This window comes from Phyllopteryx taeniolatus, chromosome 17 (assembly GCF_024500385.1).
Source record: "Phyllopteryx taeniolatus isolate TA_2022b chromosome 17, UOR_Ptae_1.2, whole genome shotgun sequence".
Classification (NCBI taxonomy): Eukaryota; Metazoa; Chordata; class Actinopteri; order Syngnathiformes; family Syngnathidae; genus Phyllopteryx; species Phyllopteryx taeniolatus.
Genome location: NC_084518.1, coordinates 377,501 through 389,614, shown reverse-complemented (window position 1 = coordinate 389,614; position 12,114 = coordinate 377,501). Strand labels below are relative to the sequence as shown.

Sequence of the window (12,114 nt, the reverse complement as noted above, 5' to 3'; positions counted from 1 at the left end):
TTACAAATGCTATTTTTTGTTGGTGAATAAGGAGATCTGCTCAGGGCTGAGGGCCAACGCAGAATCGCACAAAATCCCAAACTGTTTTGCTTATCGCCTTTAACAGGAAGCTGCAATGTAGCACTTTCTCAAAATGACTTGCGTATACTGTACAATTGCTTGAGGGATTGGTTTTATTAGAGTCAAAGAATGTCAAAGTAGCCCGCACATCTTTCAATGTTTCTGTATGCGGCCCTCGGAGGAAGACGGAGGAACGCCCCTGCTCTAAATTGTCCATAGGCGTCTCTTCCGAAAGCGATCGGCTCCGGCTCCGGCTCCGGCTCCCAAGTGACTATAACGAGGGCGAGCGCTGCAGAAAATGGAGACAGCGACAAATAAAGTATCTCCACCCGAAGAGGCGGAACGAGCTGCCCGACAGCTGAAGTGCCGGGAATGAAATCGACAACCTTTACGATGCCTCACAGTGTTGCCGTGTGAAAACAGGAAAAGTGATGCCACAAACCAACAGGAAGCGCAAAACCTTTTGAAGCTTAACGTCCTTCCCCTGGTTGTCATCGTCCATATATCGCACAGCGCTTCATTACGTGACATTCGATGAACTGCTTTTTTGTGCTGCATTCAAAACTAAACGACATTTGACAGATGACTTCAATACGATCTGATGTAGCGACTTCTCTAACCGGGCTCGGGAGCTCGTCGAAGACGACACGAAGGAGGCCCGTTTCGAGACGGCGAGCGCGACGCCGCTCAAGCCGTCTCCGCCTCGGCCGTTGCCGCGTCTTCGCCGGGTAGAAGTTCTGCGATGGTCTGGATCAGCTCCTCGATCTGCTCCTCTGACAGACGCTCCTCGCTCTCCTCCACCATCTGACGAGCAAACGCCACACACAAAAGCACAACATTTACACACGTGCTGTAAACATGCGAATGCTTGTAATGGCTGCCAGGCTGGAGCTGAAAGGTCCAAAATGGCAAGCACAAGTCAGTCCAGTATTAGTATTGTTTAAAGGCCGGCTTTGATACGAGTCATACTGTACAAGTGTGTCCCCTCTTGAGCCGTCGCCTTATCGTGGTGGAGGGGTTTGTGTGTCCCAGTAATCCTAGGAGCGAAGTTGTCTGGGGCTTCAAGCCCCTGGCAGGGTCACCTATGGCAAACAGGGACCAGACACCGCGGCCTCCCCTGGACCCAGGCCTGGAGGCGGGGCTCCAAGGCCGGGCACAAGCCGAAAGGGTAACGTGGGTCCGCCTTCCCTTGGGCGAGGCCGTAGGGGTCAGGTGCAGCGTGAGCTGGGCGACGGCCGAAGGCGGCTAAAGAAGCTAGCTCGAGGGACGTGGAACGTCACCTCTCTGGCAGGGAAGGAGCCCGAGCCGGTGCGTGAGGTCGAGAAGTTCCGACTAGATAGAGTCAGGCTCGCCTCCACACACGGCTTGGGCTCTGGTACCAGTCCTCTCGAGTGGGGTTGGACTCTCTTCCTCTCTGGAGTTGCCCACGGTGAGAGGCGCCGAGCGGGTGTGTGGGTGTGTGGTTCACCCCGGTGGACGAGAGGGTAGCCTGTTCCTGACTGTTGTTTGTGCCTATGCACCAAACAGCACTTTTTGGAGTCCTTGGAGGGGGTGCTGGAGAGCGCTCCCGCCGGGGACGCCATCGTTCTGCTGGGGGACTTCGATGCTCACGTGGGCAATGACACTGAGACCTGGAAGGGCGTGATTGGGAGGAACGGCCTCTTATTGGACTTCTGTGCTCGTCACGGATTGTCCATAACGAACATGGACCATGTTCAAGCATAAACGTGTCCGCATGTGCACTTGGCCCGGGAACGCCTCGGGATCCCCCCGGAAGCGTTGGATGAATGGCCGGGGAGAGGGAAGTCTGGGCTTCCCTGCTGAAGCTGCCGCCCCTGCGACCCCACCTCAGATAGGTGGAAGAAAATGGATGGACGGATGGAGTGAGAATTGTTGTCATCTTGAGGCGATTTTTGTACATTTGATATATTTCGATGTTTTTTCTCCTCCAATATTTGCACTGTGGATCATTGCATAGTAAAGAGCTCTGCTCACTTTTGTCTTTCATCTGTACTTTTCCACCAATTGTTGCCACGTTGCTTGTACGCCGCGTGGACCCGTCGGGGACGGTTGCTGGCATTTTTGGCCGTGACATAATAAATCTGCACTCGTTGTTTTGACACGATGGGGATATAAACAAAGGCAAAAAGACTCACTAGCTGCATCTCCACTGCGGTCCGCGGTCGGTGGTTGAGGAGCTGCAGCTTCTCGGCCCTGGTCGAGCGTGAAAACGGCATAGAAATGACATCACAACGTAAACAGAAGCGCGTCTCGTATTTTGCGTGCGAATGGAACAAAGAAGAAGCTTGGACTGACTTTGTGAGTTTGTGACGCATCATGGTGGACAGAAACGCTTTGACCATCTCGGGACGCTGGCGGCTGCACGGCGTCTTGGACAAGTACTTCAGCGTCTGGGTTTGGGTGGAGACGAGTGGGAGACACACGTGTGCGGCAAGCGTGGGAACTAAACTGGTCCAACTACTTGGTTACTGTATTTACTTCCATCCGTTTGTACTTGAAATAAGAGATTTTTGGGGTTCTTACCCATACATTTGAAAACAGACATCTGAACTTTGTACTCCTTACTTTGTCAAAATAGTCCCGTTACGTTGTTTGGTTTGGTTTTTAAACTGATGACAACACGACATAGAAAAAGAGGTCATTCATCCGCAGTCGAGATCTTGATTGATCGACGGACTTTTAAGGTGGATAAAACGGGGACATCAGCGCCACGGAGGAGCGAAACCCAGGGAGCATTAACGACCATGATGCGACCGATTGGGAGAAGCAAGATATTCCCATCCAAGGACTTGTTTGAAGTCCCTGTGAAGTGAAAATCTCTTGTAAATTTGACACACGGGAGAGAAGTATTTTTAACAACATGCCAAAATAGAAAAATTCACAAAATGAGGCTTCAAAAAGTTGAAAAATCAAGAACGATTGGTGGTAATTGCGTTCTGGAGTTCAAGTACGGTGTAGAGTTTTTTGTTTTAGTGGTTATGATTCGCTAATTCAGCAGTTTAGTTAGTCAGTTTAAAACATTGGTAAAGCTGTGGGGCAATGTTTTAACAGCATAAAAGTCCAGCCAGCGCTTAAAACAACATGCACGGTGATATTTCTTCTTCTCCTCAGTTCACACTCTCCATCCATCCATTCTCTGTACCGCTCATTCTCACACGGGTCGCGGGTGTGCTGGAGCCTATCCCAGCTATTTTTGGGCGAGAGGCAGGTACACCCTGAACTGGTCGCCAGCCAATCGCAGGGCCCATAAAAACAAACAACCATTCGCACCTACGGGCAATTTAGACTCTTCAATCAACCTGGCACGCAGGTTTTTGGGATGCGGGAGGAAAGCGGAGTACCTGGAGAAAACCCACGCATGCACTGGGAGAACATGCGAACTCCACACAGGCGGGGCCGGGATTTGAACCCGCGACATTACAACTGTGAGGCAGATGTGCTAACCAGTCTTCCACCTTGCCGCCCACTACACACTATGTGAGTTAAACAAAGAAGGAAAGCAGTTGGTGTGGAGAGATTTTTTTTTGTTTTTTTTATCGGAACTCCTATTGTATATAATTGACAGTAAAATGTATTTTTCATTTTGACTTTCGTACTTCTGTACATTTCAGAGTCTCTAGTTTTTAAATGAAGGAGTTGAATTGCTACTTCTACTTTTACTTTTTTTGTTGTTGTTTATACATTAGTATACTTAGGTACAGGGTGTGAGCACTTTGGCCACCTCCGGTGTGATACATAAGAGACGAAGATGACCTAATGTGCTCACTTCATACATGATGGTATTGAGATTCTGCTGGCCGGCGCTGTGTTTGCTCTTGCCGCTGTCCTTCTTCTGCTCCTTCAGGTCGGTCAGCAGCTGGAACACCTGACAAACATTTACACAGTACACACATTTCAACAAAGAATTTGTACAAACATTCATACAGTACACCCATGTACACAAAACACACATTTGAACACATAATTGATGCAAACATTTATACAGTACACACATTTAAACAAAGGTTTACACAAACAACATCATTTCAATAACATTCTAATGAAAGTAAATGATAACAAAGAGATGGAGGACATTGTCTTACCTCATAGTTACTGAGCATGGCAGCATGAGCATTTTTCCTAATAAGAAGAAGATATACAGAGTTCACTTATGGAATTACAGTACATTACAAGTATATAATATACTGTATGTACTTGGTTCCAGTGACGTTGAAAGCGGATTAATCAAACATCACACTACAAAATAAGTTGGAAAATAATATAGATAGATAGATAGCACAGTCTATACTGTATGTAGTGTACATTTGTTTGATATTTTACGTTCATTTGGTACACATGAAAACTTTCAGTAAGCGGAAACAGTAAAGAAATCAGTTTAATCCTCCCCATTACCATCTATAAGTGAATGAAATGTGGTATATTTGTATATCAATGAAAGAAAACAAAGCCATAGACTAAAAGAAAGAAATATTTGCCTTACACTTCCATGTTGCCGTTTTGGTCCCATACAAAAGAGTCCGTGTGAAACAAGACGTTCATTGGTACCGGGGTACCAAAACACACCCGAGTAAGAAGCAACAAAATATCTAAATTATCGAGTCATAAAACGTAATTTCACACGAAACCAATGTCAATATATTGGGACAATTTATTTATTTTTCTCGTGAGAATGACAAAGGAAGGTCTTTTGAATAATTATATCCCAGGATGCATTTCAGCCCTCAAGCTAGTGGGGCGAGTTAGTTTGCGGCAGACGTCATTTTATTCACTCATTGATTTATTTTATTGATATATTGATGTAGCCGCTTCGCTGATTTCTACCTTATTTCGTCGATCGAACTGTGGAGTGAAGACTTTTAAGGACATTTGTTTATTTGCAGCTAGTATGAGTTTCAACACTAGGTAGACGCCAACAAGTCTTACACAAGTTACAGGCTTCATGTGTGAACAGATATAGAGGAAAACACACACTTTTCAGCTTTTATTCGTTTGTTCCTTTTTAAAACGAGTCAAACCATTCAAGCTGTGCCTGATTTATCAACTTCTATCTATCAACTTTGTTCCTTCGAGATGACTGCAGAGGTAAGGAACTCATCCGACACAAAATAATAATTCAAATATATATTTTATACGTGAGCACACAATGTTTCATGTAGATGTATCGATAGAGTAGGTGTACCTAATGTTGTGGGTAAATGTTGACTGTGGTTGGATGTGTGCTTCTTGCAAAGTCATATCATCTTTCATATTCACACGAGCAATCAAAATGTTGTTTAAAAAAAAAAAACCACACAAGGAATGTGTCTGCTGTATAAGGAGTAACTCTGGTACTTTACTACTAACATTCCAATATATTTAGGACATACACAAATGTATAAAGTACAGTGAGTCATTAGGAATATAAAGTGTACAATAATGTTGTAATGCCGATCACATTGAATTGTGACAGAGCTACAACCCTGAGTCAGGTAATAACGGCCCCAAAGTGCCACGATGAAGAAGTTAATGGCAAGGGCGTGATCCTAAAAATTCAGATTTAGCAGTTTAGGATTAACATTGTCATTGTGTGCGTCAGGGGTCCAAGCTGTGGGGGGGTCGTTTCGTGGGTGCCACCGACCCAGTGATGGAGCGCTTCAACATGTCCGTAGCGTACGACCGGCGCATGTGGGACGCCGACCTGAGGGGCAGCAAGGCCTACGTCAAGGCTCTGCACCGGGCCGGGCTGGTCAGCGCAGACGAGATGGCCGGCATTTTGCAAGGGCTGGACAGGGTACGCGCCCACGCACACAAATTGAATCAGTGAGGCTGTGCCACATTCCTGCACGTTGTGCTGAACAACAAAAACGAGACGTCACGTGACCTGCCGCGCGCTCCTCTCGCACAGTCGGACACAACACAGGTGAAAGGTCACGGGGCCATCCAGAGACCAAACAAACAAACAAGCAAGTGAGCTAAAACATTCTCCATCCATCTTCTATCCTGCTTCCCCTCGTGAGGCTTACGAGAGAGCTGGCGTCTACCTAGATGACCGAGAGGCCAGCTACGCCCTGAACTGCTCTCTAGTCAGTGGCGGGGTAGATATAGACCATTTTTGGTTATTGTAAAGCTGAAACTCTCTTTTTAGGAAGACATTACACCAATCCATCCAATTAGTGATGAAAGCGCGCATTAGCGTCTCCATGTTAGCCCAAGACAGTAAGGGGCGCACTCTGGCTGTATTCTATACGTGAATAAAACCCTATTTTTGTTCCATTTTGACTGCCAATGAGCCTAACAACAGGTTTTGGAATGTAGGAGAAAAACCCACGCAAGCAGATGAACACCACTCAGGACGGCCAGAGCCCAGAGTTGAACACAGAACCTCAGAACTGCAAGGCAAACGTGCTGCCTAAAAACGCACAAGGAATTTGTCTGCTGGAATTGGAGTAACTCTCGTACTTGACTACATTCAAATATATTTAGGACTTTATCAAATGTAGAAAGTACGGCAAGTCAGTAGGAATATAAAGTGTAGACTTCACACCGATTTTATCGGGCTGATCGGTATCGGCCGATATTTAGCATTTTATGCTGATCGGACGATCGGCTTTAATGTCATAATTCGCGTCGTTGATCGGCTCCGCAAAAGAGTCCGTGTCGCCGCGTGCGCAGTATATTTGAATCCAAAAGCTAGTTTATTTGTAAGCCTTCTCGCGTGTCTTTTGATGTCGTACTGTAAATATCTAACTGCCAATCAAGTTATTTAAAAAAAATAAATAATAATAATAATAATAATAAACGTCGGCGGTCAGAGACGGGCAACACGTAATGCCCGCCGGATCAGACTGCGAGACAAATTTGCTCTTTCACGATTGCTCTATGTGAGACTACTGCAAGAAAATCGTGTATCCCGATACCACGGCATCCCGTTTTTTACGATCATTGGGCTTTATCTTGTCAACTCAAATGCGACCGGACACACTCGTTACCGTGGCGACGACAACAGGAGTGGAGCCCGCCGACTTTGTATTATAAGGACAAAATGGGGGAAATCGTGTCACCGGTGCTCAGGACAGGAGAGCACGTCGGTTTAAGGCTCGCTCGAGGTACGTTCACGTGCTTTGAATACGATGCGGCTTGCGAGCAGGCAAGAAAACGTTATGTAGCCTAGCAAGCTATCGGTAGCACGAGCGGTTGGACGTAAACACGCCGCCGTTCTGTCGAATCGTGCTCTAAAGTTTCGGTGTGGGTGAAGTCATTGAATTCAAAATCAAGTCATTTCATTCCAGTAAGTTAGCAGCCATTATTTCTGTCACGTTGTAATGTTGCTTCGACCTGATTGATTAGAATCCACGATCTGACGAGAGCAGTGCTTTCCAACCTTTCTGGAGCCAAGGAACATATTTTCCAATTGACAAATCTCCCGGCACACCAACAACCAAAAATGTCCCAAAAAGTGGATCCGTTCATTACTGTCGGTACTTCCTGCCATCTCATAGAAGAACATTCATTTGTTCCGTCTGTCACTGTGCCTCACTGGCAGGAATAGAGGAACAGAGATACATTATTGATTGTAAATGTCATTTTTGGAGCACTCACGTGACGCTAACGAAGACGCTGCTGGTGTTGTTGCAGATCAGCGAGGAGTGGAGCGAAGGCGTGTTTGTGCTCAAAGACAGCGACGAAGACATCCACACCGCCAATGAACGCAGACTCGAGGTCAGTCGTCTAACTGTAGACACACCGTATCTCGCTTGTAGATCTAGCACTTTACTTAATATTCTACCAGTAGAATAATCGTGTATCTCGATGCATCATTGCTATCACTTTGTTCTTGGGCAACAAAGTATTTCTCGCTATCTAGCTCAATATCTATTCAGTCTACGTCCATCGCCTGTTTCTAGACCAGTGATTTCCAACCTTTGTGGAGCCAAAGCTCACATTTTACAATTGACAAATCTCTCTGCACACCAACAAACAAAAATGTCACAAAGCGTGGATACATGAATGACTGTATTTACTTCCTGCCATATAACAGAAGAGCATTTATTTGTTCTGTCTGTGACTTTGCCTCACTGGCATAAATAGATGAACAAAAGATGCATTATTGCTGGTAAAGAAATCATTTTTGGAGCAATTACGTAAAATCTTACTGGCACATTGTTCGAGAGCACTCTCCTCTAGTCATTTTTAGATCCATTTCTATTCTAGACTTATCGAAATCTTTCATGGAATATAGTCTAGAGTCACATGAGCAGGTCAAAACAATAGTGGCAATTCATGGAGGCATGATGTAGTGCTGCTGGGAGGTTAGGGGAGCGTAGCCAAACATCGCACTCCAGAGAACAGGGGTGTCCGACTCATTTTCGCTGCGGGCCGCATCGTAGTTAGCGTCTCCCTTGGAGCGCGAACGCGGCTACAGTAAATGTGCAATTGCCTCATGTTATTTATTACATATACACCCAAAAAAAAATCGAAGAATGACTATATTTGAAACTAGAAGCCCGTAAAAAGTTGTAAATTCAGTTCATTGTGTTGTTTATCTGTGTGTGTGCGCAGGAGTTGATTGGCGGGGCGGCGAGGAAGCTGCACACAGGCAGGAGCAGGAACGACCAGGTGGGGGCAGTGTGTTGCACGCGTGCCTGCGTGGGTGAGTTCCTGTCGGCGACGTTCATGCGTGTTTGCGGTGCAGGTGGTGACCGACATGCGTCTGTGGCTGCGTGATGCCGTGGGCACGCTGACAGACAACGCCCTGGTCCTCATCGCCGCCATGGTGGAGCGTGCCACGGCGTAAGTAGACGGCCAACGCGCCACCTCTCAATGCTTGTGTCGGGAATGATTCCGTCATTCCCGACTCCTCAATCACTATATTGTGGACTTTGTAGTGTACTAGTGATAGGGTGGAAGGACTGACGCAATTATTAGTGGACTTTTCTACGGTATACCAGAGGTGTCAAACACATTTGTATTGCGGGCCACAATGTAGTTCTGGTTTCTCCCAGAGGGGCATTAAAACCATTGACATGTTTCATCGCCGCCCCCTCCTCATATTACGACATAGACACAACGACATTGATGGATAACTACTTTTGAAATCAGAATTCAAGGATACTAGTTTGTTCAGCAATTGTTCAAGTTACTGTGAAGAGGGGTTTGTTAAGTCAAAGATTTGAGCAAGAATCATGGAAGTAAGTAAGTGGCCCCTGGGCCACGTCAGATAATGTGGCGGTCCTTGATTTTACGCTGGACCCCCGCATAGTTGCACTTTGCCTATCACACATTCACTTAAGACTTGAGACCAGATGTTTACATACAACACATAGCCATTTTTTTCTTCTTCCTGTCTGACATGAAATCCGACTTCAACTTTTCCAGCTTTTGGTCTATTCACTAAATGCCAGAACAAGGAGAGGAGGATTTTTTTTTTCATCATTTCCTTCAAAGTCAGAAGTTCACCTCAAGTAAGATGACCATGTCTTTAAGCAATTTGGAAAAACCCAGATGATGATATCATGTCTTTGGAAGCTTCTGATAGGTTTGCTAATTGGAGACACACCTGTGGCTGTATTTAAACGAGGCACACCTGCGACACACTTTTTTTTGTGGAACATCATCATGGCAAAGTCAAAAGAAATTGTCAGGAAGACAATTGTGGACAAGTCTGGTACATCCTCGGGTGCAATTTCCGGATGCTTGATATCCATCTGCTCACTGATTGTGAAGGCCCTGGGCACTCTTGTCCAAAGTAATTTTTGCCCGTTCAGATGGATGAAGATGCCATTAATCTGTTCCAGCCCCCCAAAAAAGAAAAGGAAAATTGTAATGTTTTTTTAACAATAGCAATAGCACTCTATAATATTGTACTTGATATGACATACAGTAATTGCGCAATTAAATAAAATGTAGCGCATTAGACATTTGCTTCAGTTAAATGGACATTGTGCCGCTCCTTCTGGTTTGCGCTCCTTGGCCACCTGGGGGCAGCATAAGACAGCAAAAGGCTGCACTAATACGAGTCATTCTTCTCCTTAGCGAGATAGACGTCCTGTTTCCTGGTTACACCCACATGCAGCGAGCGCAGCCAATCAGATGGAGCCACTGGATTCTGAGGTAAAGCACGAAAACAGGCTTTGCTGACGGACGGCAAAGGAGCAGAACCTGGGAAATCATTTGTATGTTGCCCGCTTTATTTCTTTCTCGACGTCCCGCGTGGACGGGAAGCCATGCCGTGGCTTTGCGGCGCGACGTAGAGCGGCTGCAGGAGATCAGGAAGCGCGTCAACGTCTTGCCTCTGGGCAGGTATGACCTTACATTTGAGCCGCTTACCATCACTACGACCTTCACGCAACGATATCAAAGTGCCAGTTCGCAGCATGCAATTGTGCCGCGATCAATGTTTACCTCGTAACATGACAAAAACCTTTCCATAAAATACATGCGACTCTCCAGAGATGCTGATTAGGACATTTATCGCTACAGTGTTTTGCTAGTCCAATATGGCTCACCAGAGGATGGAAAAAGGGCCAGCTCGGTGACCTTGTTCGGCAATTTCGAATATCCATCCATCCATCCATCCATCCATCCATCCGCCCGTTTTCTGTCCCGCTTTATCCTCACGAGGGTCGCGGGCGTGCTGCTATGATTATGAAGGCCCTGGGCACATTACTTTGACGTGGCAACACACGAGAGGCTGAAATCTGATTGGACACAAAAGTCTCAACATCGCCACGCAAGCACCGGAAGCTGTGCGGCCGAGAGACCGTCGGGAAGCTAAGGAATACGATGTCATCGAACAAATATTAGAAGCTCGGAAACGCGGGTCGGTGGTTTTGATCGTTTCCAAGATCGCATTCGTGCGGAAACGTCCCGTGTTGATTGGACGGCTTCCTGTGGTTTCAGCGGCGCTGTCGCCGGAACGCCGTTTGACATCGACAGGGAGCTTCTGAGGAAAGGTCCCAACAGACGTTCATATTCACACGCTTAATAATCCAAGTGTTGAGAGTTCTAACGACGCTGTGTTGTTGACAGAGTTGTGTTTTGAGGAGGTCAGCTTGAACAGCATGGACGCAACCGCACAACGAGACTTTGTTGGTATGTCCGGCAGCGCGTTGTCGGCTGTCAATCAAACCAATGGGTTCAGTGTGTGCGTGCGTGTGTGCGTCTGTCAGCGGAGTTCCTGTTCTGGGCCTCGCTGTGCGCGACTCACCTGAGTAAGATGGCCGAGGACCTTCTGCTGTACAGCACCAAAGAGTTCTCCTTCGTCTCGCTGTCTGACGCCTACAGGTCAGGCCTCAGTTGGCTCTATTTATTCAAATGAGGATTTTTGTTTTACAGTTCCGGTTCCATGTTAAAGCTCGCCATTTTGCGGGTATTGTAACTAAATATATATGAAGCAATTCCGAGACTAATTGGGAACCAAATCCAATGGATTGACAAGGTCTTTCAAAGAGGTCTTAAAAGCGGACGAGGCGAACCTAACGCATATTTGCGCGGCGCAGCACAGGCAGCAGCTTGATGCCCCAGAAGAAGAACGCCGACAGTCTGGAGCTGATCCGGAGCAAAGCGGGGCGAGTCTTTGGCCGAGTAAGTCCTCCTGCTTTTCACACGCCGGCCGACCTGGTCGTTCACGTGCTCTGAAACGAGACGGCGGAGGGGCGAGAGGCCGTTTTTCATACGATGTGTGGTTTCAGTGCGCGGGCTTCATGATGACGCTGAAGGGCCTTCCCAGCTCCTACAACAAAGACCTGCAGGTAGGCACCACATTCCTTCTCATGGCTCCCTTCCTCATTTCCCACCAGGCATCACTCAAATCGCAACGTTTCTGTTGATGACACCCTCACGACTCGCGACGATGTCTCCACTTCCTGCTCCGTGTCGAGCTCATCTTAGTGCAGGTGGCTTTTGTTTCGGTTCACAAAGTCCACGCCAAAAACGATGCGGCTGCGGCTGCCGCTGCTTAGGAGGAAAGATGTCTTTTTTATGATCGTCATTGGGGTGCAGGGCCGCTGGCCACCCAAAAAGCCTGAAAAATCTTCACAGTTTGTTTGTTTGGCA

At 46.8% G+C, this 12,114-nt stretch overlaps 2 protein-coding genes across 8 annotated transcripts in view; one reads left to right on the top strand and one right to left on the bottom strand.

Moving 5' to 3' along the window:
* Positions 1 to 155: 155 nt before the first annotated feature.
* crcp (calcitonin gene-related peptide-receptor component protein) lies at positions 156 to 4,662 on the bottom strand. 2 transcript variants are annotated; one of them, XR_009785055.1, is made up of 7 exons: positions 4,562 to 4,662; positions 4,164 to 4,200; positions 3,848 to 3,946; positions 2,377 to 2,471; positions 2,217 to 2,274; positions 681 to 864; positions 156 to 349 (listed from the first exon to the last, which is right to left on the bottom strand). XR_009785055.1 is itself a non-coding variant. In XM_061750952.1 (6 exons), exons 1-6 carry the CDS (start codon positions 4,618 to 4,620, stop codon positions 748 to 750), a joined length of 465 nt encoding a protein of 154 aa, XP_061606936.1. In that variant the 5' UTR covers positions 4,621 to 4,662; the 3' UTR covers positions 156 to 747. The 2 variants fall into 2 exon arrangements, 1 of the variants encoding a protein (XP_061606936.1); XM_061750952.1 differs by having other exon boundaries at positions 156 to 864.
* Positions 4,663 to 4,770: 108 nt separating this feature from the next.
* Positions 4,771 to 12,114, top strand: part of asl (argininosuccinate lyase) — a 9,412-nt gene continuing 2,068 nt past the window's right edge. For 2 of the 6 annotated variants that reach the window (XR_009785053.1, XR_009785052.1), the window contains exons 1-12: positions 4,771 to 5,163; positions 5,657 to 5,851; positions 7,696 to 7,779; positions 8,620 to 8,676; positions 8,753 to 8,850; positions 10,093 to 10,170; positions 10,282 to 10,359; positions 10,960 to 11,012; positions 11,089 to 11,151; positions 11,229 to 11,343; positions 11,498 to 11,643; positions 11,751 to 11,810. Coding sequence is in view for 3 of the 6 variants with exons in the window: in XM_061750927.1 (XP_061606911.1) it covers positions 5,152 to 5,163; positions 5,657 to 5,851; positions 7,696 to 7,779; positions 8,620 to 8,676; positions 8,753 to 8,850; positions 10,093 to 10,170; positions 10,282 to 10,359; positions 10,960 to 11,012; positions 11,089 to 11,151; positions 11,229 to 11,343; positions 11,559 to 11,643; positions 11,751 to 11,810 (978 nt within the window). In the remaining 3 variants the exon portion in view is untranslated. The remainder of the gene's footprint in view (positions 5,164 to 5,656; positions 5,852 to 7,695; positions 7,780 to 8,619; positions 8,677 to 8,752; positions 8,851 to 10,092; positions 10,171 to 10,281; positions 10,360 to 10,959; positions 11,013 to 11,088; positions 11,152 to 11,228; positions 11,344 to 11,497; positions 11,644 to 11,750; positions 11,811 to 12,114) is intronic. The other 4 variants (XM_061750927.1, XM_061750926.1, XR_009785054.1 and 1 more) reach the window with 3 other exon arrangements.